Here is an 11,222-nt window from a genome sequence, read left to right as displayed (position 1 = left end):
CCTCGACTTACAACATTCCACTTAGTCACTGTTCAAAGTTACAACGGCCCTGAAGAAAGGGACAAGGTCCACTGATGACCACTGCAGAAACCCCATGTCGCCTGATTTACGTTCGGAGCTTGGCATTTACTCACACTTATGACGGTCACAGTGTCCTGGGGTCCTAGGTTCCCCTTTTTGTGACGAGCCAATGGGAGGGAGACAGATTCACTTAACAACCATGTTAGTGACTTAACGACCACAGGGATTCCCTTAGCAACGGTGGAACGGAGAAAGGTCATAACAAGGGGCAAAACTCGCTTAACCACTGTGTCGCTTAGCAACGGACTCTGGCCGTAAGTCAAGGACTAATTGCGATTTCCTGGAATGGGCTCACTTTTGATGACCGAGGCGACAATGACGGAAAATGAGGACAGCCTACCTGTTGGACCCAGAAAACGTCAACTGGAAGTCCTGAATGTTGGCCGAGCAGCTGATGGACTGAACCAGGGGCGTCCCCCATCATCCACATCCAGTGCAAGGAGGGCCGAGACGGAGGAGACAGCGAGGCCGCTCTGGAGTGTGCCCTTATCATCTCTACGGGGGTGGAGAGAATCGGTCAATTACCCAGCTTGGCTAAAATCTTCAGTGCTAGAAGGGAGAGGGGTTTGCGGAGAGGAAGAGGAAGAGGAAGAAGAGGAAGAGGAGGAGGAGGAGGAGGAGGAGGAGGAGGAGGAGGAGGAGGAGGAGGAGGGAGGACTGTGGGATCATTGGTGCTCTCTGAGCTTGGTTCCTTTCTTGCAGACATTTCATAACCCAACTAGGTAACATCATCAGTACTACAAGGGAGTGAAGTTTGGGAGTGGAGCAAAAGGAAGAGGAGGCATGGAGGAGCAGGAGGAGGGAGGAGGAGGAGGAGGAGGAGGAGGAGGAGGAGGAGGAGGAGGAGGAGGAGGAGGAGGAGGAGGTGGAAGCTGTGGGATCATTGGTGCTCTCTGAGCTTGGTGTTTTCTTTCAGACATTTCATGACCCAACTAGGGAACATTTATCAGTGCTAAAAGGGAGCAGGGTTGGAGGAGGAGGAGGAGGAGGAGGAGGAGGAGGAGGAGGAGGAGGAGGAGGAGGAGGAGGAGGAGGAGGAGGAGGAGGAGGAGGAGGAGGAGGAGGAGGAGGAGGAGGATGACGACTGTGGGGTCCTTGGTGTTCTCTGAGCTGGGTGGTTTTCTTTCCAGACATTTCAACTAGGGAACATCATCAGTGCTGGAAGATAGTGGGTTTGCAGGGGGGAGGAGGAGGTGGAGGAGGAGGTGGATTGCAGGGGTTGGACTAGAAGCCTCCAAGATCCCGTCCAACTTTATCATTCTGTAATATGTCCAGTAAATCCCAAACCCATAACTTGCCTGACGGACTCCTCCCTCCCAACCCCTCCCCACAAAGAACCCTTACCCAAATAAATGCTTTATCTCCCAGTTGCTCCTGAGGCGATCTGAGCATTTCGATGCCCAGCCGGACGCCCGTCCCTTGGTCAAAACAAGCCTCCGAGTCCCCACCTCAAGTTCCTGGAGCTGGATGCTGGGAAGGAGAACAGGACAGAGACCTCAGCAATAGCAAAAGCAATAGCAGTTAGACTTATAGACCGCTTTATAGGGCTTTCAGCCCTCTCTAAGCAGTTTACAGAGTCAGCATATTGCCCCCAACAACAATCCGGGTCCTCATTTTACCCACCTCGGAAGGATGGAAGGCTGAGTCAACCCTGAGCCGGTGAGATTTGAACAGCCGAACTGCAGAACTGCAGTCAGCTGAAGTAGCCTGCAGTGCTGCATTTAACCACTGCGCCACCTTGGCTCCTCAGCAGGTGGGAAGTTTTCTCCCTTAAACACGCAAGGACGTATTTCCCAAAGCTCCCATTGATGGCATTCCTCTTCATTCACAACCCATAATAATCCCTTGCGAGGTCTGGAGCTAGGCCAGTGTTTTAATGGCCAGATGCCCTTCCCTGGTCACCAATACGGAGTTGTTGTTTTTTCAAATAATATTTTTTTTAAATTCTCTTACCTACCATTTTAAGTATACATTCACATCATTGGTATTCTTCTTTTAGATTTATCATTCTTATACATTTATTATTTCATTTAATAAGTTATAAATGTACAATTTGGCTGCTTTGTTACCATCCCTTCCTCCTTTTGTAACACCTCCTTGTTTTCCTTTCTTTTCCTCTCTCCTCCTTCTCTCACTTTCTTCCTTCCTCCTCTCCTTCCCTTCCATCTTCCCGTCCCTTTCTCCTACTCCTACGCTTCCCCTTCTTATCCTCTATCCTTCTCTTTCTCTCCCTTCCACCCTCCTCTCCTTCCCCTTCGTTCTTCTCTTCCCTTTCTCCTACTCATATTCTTCCTCTTCCCTTCCCCTACCCTCTTCTCCTTCTCTTTCTCTCCCTTCCTTCTCCTCTCCTTCCCCTTCCTTCTTCCTCTCCTTCCCTTTCCTTCTTCCTTTACCTCTCCCCTACTCCTCCTCTTCCCCCTTCCTACCCCCTCTCCTTCTCTTTCTCTCCCTTCCTTCCTCCTCTCAATCCCCTTCCTTCTTCCCTTGCCTTTCTCCTATTCCTGCTCTTCCCCTTCCTACTCTCCCTCCTTCCTCTTTCCCTCCCTTCCATCCTCCTCTCCTTACCTCTTTCTTCTTTCCCCGTCTTCCTTTCTCTCTCTCCTCCTCCCTCCATTTCTTTTTCATTATTGTTGGCGTATATTTCAAAACTCAAGTTTACCTTTCCTTGGGATGGAATTTCCGCCAGCCCAAATATAATTTAGTATCATTTCTTATTCCCTTACCTTCACTAGTCTACCCTAGATATGTTTCCCCCGCCCCTTTATATCTCCTTCTTGAATATATACTTATATGTTTTAATATTTTCTTTTCTGTTTTCCCCTTCTCCCCCCCCACCTTTTTCATTTAATAGTGCATCGTCCTGGTTCTATATCTTCTCTAGCCAATCATAAAATCTTCTCCATGTCTTGAACTACTCCGATTCCTCTTTATCCTTTATTTTCATCGTCAACCTATCTATTCTGCACAATCTAAATCTTTTTTTATTATCTCTTCATCTGTTGGCAGTTTTGTTCAGCAGATATATTCTCAGTGTGCTGGAGAGAAAAAATATCTGCCTCTACCTGGGATCGAACTCACAAACGGTGAGGCGAGCTCCATCTCTAACCACCGCACCGCTCAAGGGAATTTCTGCAAATGCCAGGTGTTAAATGCGAGCTCTATTTATAAAGGAAGTGCTGTTTTTTTTCTGCCTGAAACATGCCAGAATCTATTTCCCAGGCTCGAATTTAAGGCAGCAAAATTGTACAGGTAGTCCTTGACTTAACGACGCTTCATTTAGTGACAGTTCGAATTACAACAACACTGAAAAAAAAAGGGACTTGGGACAGTTTTTCACCCCTACGACCATAGCAGCATCGATCGAAATTTGGATGCTTGGCAACATCGCACAGGTAGTCCTTGATTTATGACCACAATGTTTAACCCCGGGTTTATGTTGCTAAGTGAGAAATCTGCTAAGTGAGTTGTGCCCCGTTTTGCAAACTTTTCTTGCAAAAAGATTCGTTTGTTAAGCGAATCACAGCAGTCGTTAAATCGGTAACCCGGTTGTTAAGTGAGTCTAGCTTCCCTGTTGACTTGGCTTGTCGGAAAGGTCACAAAATCTGACCACGTGACCCTTGCAGGACACCGCGACCGTCATAACTATGAACCATGTGTTGAGCCTCTGATTGTAAACCAAGGGACTGCGTGGATCCGGGAGTGGTCCTCCTAAGTGTGAAAAATGGCCCTACGTCCCTTCGAAACTTTGAATGGTCCCTAAATGAACTGTTGTAAGTCGAGAACTACCTGTATTTATGACGGTCTTGGGGGGAGGGTCACGTGACCCCCCCCTCCTTTTCTGACCTTCTGACGAGCCAAGCGAATGGGGAAGCTGGATTCACTTAACAACCGTATTAGCTGGCTGGAGGATTCTGGGAGTTGAAGTCCACAAGTCTTAAAGTTGCCAAGTCTGAAGGCCTCTGGATGAACTCAACAGTTGCGGTGATTCGCTTTTATTTATTTATATATATATATATATATATATAGATAGATAGATAGATAGATAGATAGATAGATAGATAGATAGATAGATAGATAGATAGATATAGATATAGATATAGATATAGATGATATAGATATAGATATAGATATAGATAGATATAGATATAGATATAGATATAGATATAGATATAGATATAGATAGATATAGATATAGATATAGATATAGATATAGATATAGATATAGATATAGATATAGATATAGATATAGATATAGATATATCCATTTTCATAACATACACTCACATGTATACTATACATAGCCCGTATCATATAGTATTAAATAATAATTACATCAGTTCCTCTTGTCAACAATGCCCAGAAAGATAAAAACCCATTATTAGCTCTTCTGTTCTCCATACACCTCTTTCTTCTACCTCTCTCCTACCTCCTTTCTTCCCTCCATCATCCTTTTCTACTCTACTTCCCCTTCCTTTCTCCTTCTCCTCTCTCTACATTCCACTCCTCCTTATCCTCCTCATCTTCCCCCCTTACCCTCTCTCCTATCCCTCTCTTCCATCTCTCTTCTACCTTCTGTTTCCCACTCTTCCTCTCTCCTATCCCTCTCTTCCCATCTTTCTTCTCCCTTCTGTTTCCCAATCCTCCTCTCATTGGTGTATTTCCGCTTCCATATCAATATACTTAACATATCCTAGTTTTAAAGAAAAAACAAGAGAAGACAGTATACATGTGGAATCAAATTACATTAAAATCTAACACCCCTCGTCAAACCTAATATATATCCGTCCCCCACCCTCCCCCCAACCTGCCCCCCAGCCTTCCCTCCCCCGACTTCCCAGAACCCATACATAGATTTTTAACAAAAACAGTCTAAAATATATTGGAAAAAAGATAAGAAATTGATAACATCTTTACATTGAACTTAGCTCCTCCTTGCTAAAGGAGGAGGTGATTCGCTTTAACAGCGGTGGAGGAGGACAAAAGCTCACTTAACAAACGCCTCGCTTAACAACTTTGGACACCGTCGTGATTGTAAGTCGAGAGGACTACCTGTGTTTGGCTAGAGGAGGTCAAGCTGAGCGCACGCTTACTTTGATAAGGACACGGAGAGATCTCCCAACTGGGGCACGTTGAAAGTGCTGTGTTGATCTGGGATCGGCTCGTTCTCCAGTTGCGACAGGAGCATCTCCATGGCCACGGACTTCGCTGCAAAGAGTTAACAAGGGTTACGGTCAGGAGTTAACAAGGATTAAGATTCTTACTGTTGCCTTTTGAACCCAGCACCGACACAGTGAGAGTGACGGGCTCCACGGGTGTGTTCCAGATTACAATACAATAGCAGAGTTGGAAGGGACCTTGGAGGTCGTCTAGTCCACCCCCCTGCCTAGGCAGGAAACCCTATATCATTTCAGAGAAATGGCTATCCAACATCTTCTTAAAGACTTCCAATGTTGGGGCATTCACAACTTCTGGAGGCAACTTCTGTTCCACTGATGGTATAGGGTTCCTGCCTAGGCAGGGGTTGGACTAGAAGACCTCCAAGGTCCCTTCCAACTCTGCTATTGTATTGTATTTATCAACTATCTCTATCCATCTAGCGATGGATATTAAAAGAAGGACTAGGGGAGACAGGATAGCAGTCTTCCAATATCTCAGGGGTTGCCACAAAGAAGAGGGAGTCAAACTATTCTCCAAGACACCTGAGGGCAGAACAAGAAGCAATGGGTGGAAACTAATCAAGGAGAGAAGCAACTTAGTACTAAGGAGAAATTTCCCGACAGTTAGAACAATGAATCAGTGGAACAGACGTTGCCTCCAAAAGTCGTGAATGCCCCAACACTGGAAGTCTTTAAGAAGATGTTGGATAGCCATTTGTCTGGAACGGTATAGGGTTTCCTGCCTAGGCAGGTGGGTGACTAGAAGACCTCCAAGGTCTCTTCCAATTCTGCTATTGTATTGTATTGTATTGTATTGTATTGTATAAACTCTAGAAAGAGTGCAGAGAAGGGGCAACAAAGATGATTAGGGGACTGGAGACTAAAACATAGGAAGAAAGGATTGCAGGAACTGGGAATGTCTAGTTTAATGAAAAGAAGGACTAGGGGAGACATGATAGCAGTCTTCCAATATCTCAGGGGTTGCCCCAAAGAAGAGGGAGTCAAGCTATTCTCCAAGGCACCTGAGGGTAGAACAAGAAGCAATGGGTGGAAACTAATCAAGGAGAGAAGCAACTTAGAACCGAGGAGAAATTTCCTGACAGTGAGAACAATCAACCAGTGGAACAGAAGTTGCCTCCAGAAGTTGTGAATGCTCTAACACTGGAGGTTTTAAAGAAGAGTTGGATAGCCTTTGTCTGAAATGGTATAGAGTTCCTGCCTAGGCAGGGGGTTGGACTAGAAGACCTCCAAGGTCCCTTCCAGCTCTGCCATTGTATTGTTTTATTATTGTAAGATTGTAGGTAGAATCAGGAATGCAATGACCATCATGCCAACGGCAAAAAGACACGATGGGCCTCTTTCCCATGACGCCATTGCCTTTTTTGCACATTTAGCGCCATGCGTGAGTCTCGCTCCGTGAGGACCTGAAGGGGAAACTCACCATAGACCAGCCCCCTCTGGGTGATTTGGAGTTTCAGGCCTCCGGTGGGCTTCGGAGGAGCCAAGCCTCGAAGATGGGCAGGAAAAGAAGCCACAGCATCCTGCTTAGGTGCCCGTTGTAGTTGCCACTCATGGAGTAATCCTAGGAGAGAAGAGAATAAGGATCCTGGGATGTTGCAGGGAGTTCAAGAGGTTGTGACCCAGAGGAGTCCCTCACCGTGAAATGAGGGACAATATCTTATTATAGTTGTAATAAACGAAACAAACAATGAATAATCTTATTGATATCATTATTATGAGTATTATTGCTCTGTGGTTTTGTCACCTACACTAAGAATATCTGCAATGGAGACAAATTCCTTGTGTGTCCAGTCACACTTGGCCAAATGAAATATTCTGTTCTGTTCTGTAATACTATTCTGTTCTGTTCTGTTCTGTTCCATTCTATTCTGTGATCCTGTTCTGCTCTGCTCTGCTCTGTTCTAGCCTACCCATCCCTTCCCTATCCTATCCTATCCATGTCCTGTCCTGCACCGCACCATATTTTCTTTTCTTTTCTATTCTATCCTATCCTATACTTTGTCCTGTCCTGTCCCTTATTTTATATCCTATCCTATTTATTCCTCATGCATCTAATCACATTTAGACAAATACAATATTGAATTTATTCTTCGTGCCTCTAATAATATTTAGAGAAATAAAGTATTGAATTTATTCCTTGTTCATCTAATCACACTTGGACAAATAAAGTATTGAATTTATTCCTCATGCATCTAATAACATTTGGATAAATAAAGTATTGAATTTATTCCTCATGCATCTAATCACACTTGGACAAATAAAGTATTGAATTTATTCCTCATGCATCTAATAATATTTAGAGAAATAAAGTATTGAATTTATTCCTTGTGCATCTAACAACATTTGGACAAATAAAGTATTAAATTTATTCCTTGTGCATCTAATCACACTTGGACAAATAAAGTATTGAATTTATTCCTCATGCATCTAATAATATTTAGAGAAATAAAGTATTGAATTTATTCCTCGTTCATCTAACAACATTTGGACAAATAAAGTATTGAATTTATTCCTTGTGCATCTAATAACATTTGGACAAATAAAGTATTGAATTTATTCCTTGTGCATCTAATAACATTTGGACAAATAAAGTATTAAATTTATTCCTCGTGCATCTAATAAAATTTAGAAAAATAAAGTATTGAATTTATTCCTCGTTCCTCTAATCACACTTGGACAAATACAGTATTGAATTTATTCCTCGTGCATCTAATAACATTTAGACAAATAAAGTATTGAATTTATTCCTCATGCATCTAATCACATTTGGACAAATAAAGTATTAAATTTATTCCTCGTGCATCTAATAAAATTTAGAAAAATAAAGTATTGAATTTATTCCTCGTTCATCTAATCACACTTGGACAAATACAGTATTGAATTTATTCCTCGTTCATCTAATAACTTTTGGACAAATAAAGTATTAAATTTATTCCTCGTGCATCTAATAAAATTTAGAAAAATAAAGTATTGAATTTATTCCTCGTTCCTCTAATCACACTTGGACAAATACAGTATTGAATTTATTCCTCGTGCATCTAATAACATTTAGACAAATAAAGTATTGAATTTATTCCTCATGCATCTAATCACATTTGGACAAATAAAGTATTAAATTTATTCCTCGTGCGTCTAATAACATTTAGACAAATAAAGTATTAAATTTCAGTATTGCATGCCCATGCAAAGTATTGAATTCAATTCAAATCAGAATCAGATTACTTACTACGAAGGTCTTGTATTCCTACAGGACGGCTCTTCTGATTTGGGTGCCAATGCGAGCGTTGGTCATCAGCTAATGATCCTTTCGGCTCCCCGAAAGTTTTTATATCTCCTCCAAACCAATCTTGGAGGACTTCCTCCTCTTCAGGATGACTTGCCAGTAAGATGTCATTCCAGGCTCACGAGGGAAAACCCACATTTCCCCATCTCTGTCCCTACAAAAGGGATAAAGAAGGAAGTGAATGTCCTTAATTCAACCTCCAATCACGCGTTCGAATCTGATCGTAAGAAAAGAAAAAAAGATCACCACTGTTTCATCCAGGAAACTCCAAGTTTCCGATCCACCCTGATGGGCATCCGATACAGTTCATTGAGTGACTGTTCCATTTTTCCAATGTTCCAATGACCATTTTTCACAGTGTCCCCGTGGTCACATGATTAAAATTCAAATGCTTGGCAACTGGCATGTACTTATGACTGTTGAAGGGTCCCGTGATCCCGTTTTGTGCCCTTCTGACAAGCAAAGCCAACGGGAAGTCCGATCGACTTCGTATCCGTCTTATTTACTTAACAACTGCAGTGATTCGCTTAACAACCCTGGCAAGAAAGGTTTGTAACATGGGGCGAAATTCACTTCGCCGCCGTCTCGCTTAGCAACAGAAATTTTGAACTCCATTGGTGGTCGTTAAGCCCAGGGCTCCCTGCACAGGAATAAATGCAGGTAATATATTCTGGAGTTATGGTTAGCCAGGATCAAATCAAATCTGGCCAAAAATAGAGAATTAAGGGGTGAAAAGGAAGAAAAATCCTTCCGCGTGTCAGGAAGGAAGAAGGAAGAATCCTTCTGAGTGCCAGAAAGGAAGAAAATAATAATTCTAAAATCCACAAAGGTGAGAACTGATGATGGAACAGGAAATAAATAAAAGGAATATATTGACTCAAGAGTTAATCAATGCTAAGAAAACAAAAATCAGGGACAAGTAACATCTAAAATGTTTACAAATATGTCTAGCAAATGTTGGAAATGTAACCAAAAAATGGGCACATATTATCATAGGTGGTGGCCTTGTGTCAAAGGGGAAAAAAATTGGGCAAAGATATACATGTGGTTAGAAAAAAAACATGTAGATTTTAAACCTGAATTGTTTTTGTTAGGTATAATATCAGGGAAAAATATGATAAGAAAAGTATGTATTTAATATTACCTACCCAAACAGCAGCGAGGATCACTTTCCCACAATATTAGAAAAACGAAGATGTACTGCAAGATGAAGAAATAGTCAAGAAGATACTAGATGGTGTAGAAATGGATAGATTGACATTGAAAATTAAACAGGATGTAGAATATTATCAAACATGGGATTCATTTTACCAATCGTTAGAAAAAATGGGCAGAGATTAAGAATGTAATATGTAGGGTTAAGCAAATTAGATACCCAGACAACGAAGTTTATTAAGCACTAAGAAATGTAGTTAATAGAAAAATCAATAAAATTAAATTAAAAATTTAAAAAAGAAAGAAAGAAACAGCAAGGAAAGATTTGAAAATAAATGGCCAGGATAGTGAGGGACGAGCAACATGGGCTTCATTGTACTTCGTTTCAAGCAGAAATTTTTTTGACAGTGAAAATAATTAACCAGTGGGAAAGCTTGCCACCAGAAATTGTAAGAGCTCCATTACTGGAGGAGGTCGTGGACAGTGAGGAGATTGGGGAGGAAGATGGGCCAGTCCTGGAGTCTGGGGAAGGCTCTGAGGAGGGGTCTGTGTCGGAGACAGAGAGGGGGCCAGGCCCATATGCCAGTTATCAGTTGCCTTCAGAGTCAGACATCAGGGAGGCAGAAGAACAGCTGGAGCCTGTTCCCAGTGTGTCCATGTGCACAGTTGCCAGACGAAGGGAACAGCTAAGGAACAGGGGTCGACTTGGGAGTAAGACCACAGGTGGACGGTGAATGGCCCCTCCCAGAGGGAATAAAAGAGGGGCGAAAGGGGAGTGGAGTTTGCAGGAGACCATTAGTTCGCTTAATTGGCTCGTGACTCTCCGAGACTCTGCCAAGTTTTGCAGAGATCGGCCTGGCAGCTCTCCAAGCCAGATAAGGTCTGTGACCATAAATCCTCCCTTGAAAGACTTTGCTGGATGTGAACGAGAAGAATTCACAGTCAATTAATAAAAGGGTTTTTTGTCGGGACAAGGAATCTGCTTCATGCTCTCGGGAAGCCTCAGTCAGACAGAAGTTTTCAAGAAGAGATTGGATAACCGCTGGTCTGAAATGGTATAGGGACTCCTGCTTGAGCAGGGGGTTGGACTAGAAGACCTCCAAGGGCCCTTCCAGCTCGTGTTCTCAATTTGCATTTGAATGTAATCGAAATGCAGAAGTTTTGTGGCTTAGCAACTGCATTGCTGCAACTTTCTAACCGCAAAATAAGGACTTTCTCAGGCTGAAGTAACAGAAGGTTATTCATCTCTATGTACTAGTTGTTTGAATAAAAGGCAATTGTGTCTTTTTACAAGGACTCTGACTCAGGAGGTCATTTCCCAGGCTAGTTTTAATTTCCCCCCACCCTCTACTTTTAATACATTTTAGTGGTTCTGCTTAAATATTATTGGACGCTGAGTTTTTAATGCTGTAACTGGATAAGAAGATTTTTTGCTATGCAATCAAAAGGTTCTTTTACTACTATGATAAATACAGATAGTCCTCAATTTATGGCTGCCGTTGAACCCAAAATTTGCATTGCCGGGA

At 42.5% G+C, this 11,222-nt stretch overlaps 1 protein-coding gene across 1 annotated transcript in view; it reads right to left on the bottom strand.

Annotated features, from left to right (window-relative positions):
* Positions 1-8,867, bottom strand: part of LOC148044798 (bactericidal permeability-increasing protein-like) — a 17,774-nt gene extending 8,907 nt beyond the window's left edge. The window contains exons 1-4 of the mRNA XM_087720878.1: positions 8,788-8,867; positions 8,601-8,695; positions 6,679-6,819; positions 5,172-5,286 (exon numbers count right to left, since the gene is read on the bottom strand). Of these exons, the coding sequence (XP_087577004.1) occupies positions 5,172-5,286; positions 6,679-6,819; positions 8,601-8,695; positions 8,788-8,867 (431 nt within the window). The remainder of the gene's footprint in view (positions 1-5,171; positions 5,287-6,678; positions 6,820-8,600; positions 8,696-8,787) is intronic.
* Between the last annotated feature and the right edge of the window lie 2,355 nt (positions 8,868-11,222).

The sequence above is a fragment of the Thamnophis sirtalis genome, unplaced genomic scaffold, assembly GCF_051295495.1.
Source record: "Thamnophis sirtalis isolate CommonGarterSnake01/CBP01778 unplaced genomic scaffold, rThaSir2_p1.2 scaffold_7, whole genome shotgun sequence".
In the NCBI taxonomy this organism is placed as follows: domain Eukaryota; kingdom Metazoa; phylum Chordata; class Lepidosauria; order Squamata; family Natricidae; genus Thamnophis; species Thamnophis sirtalis.
The sequence above is the reverse complement of the archived record's forward strand: the minus strand, read 5'-3'. Positions and strand labels throughout refer to the sequence as shown.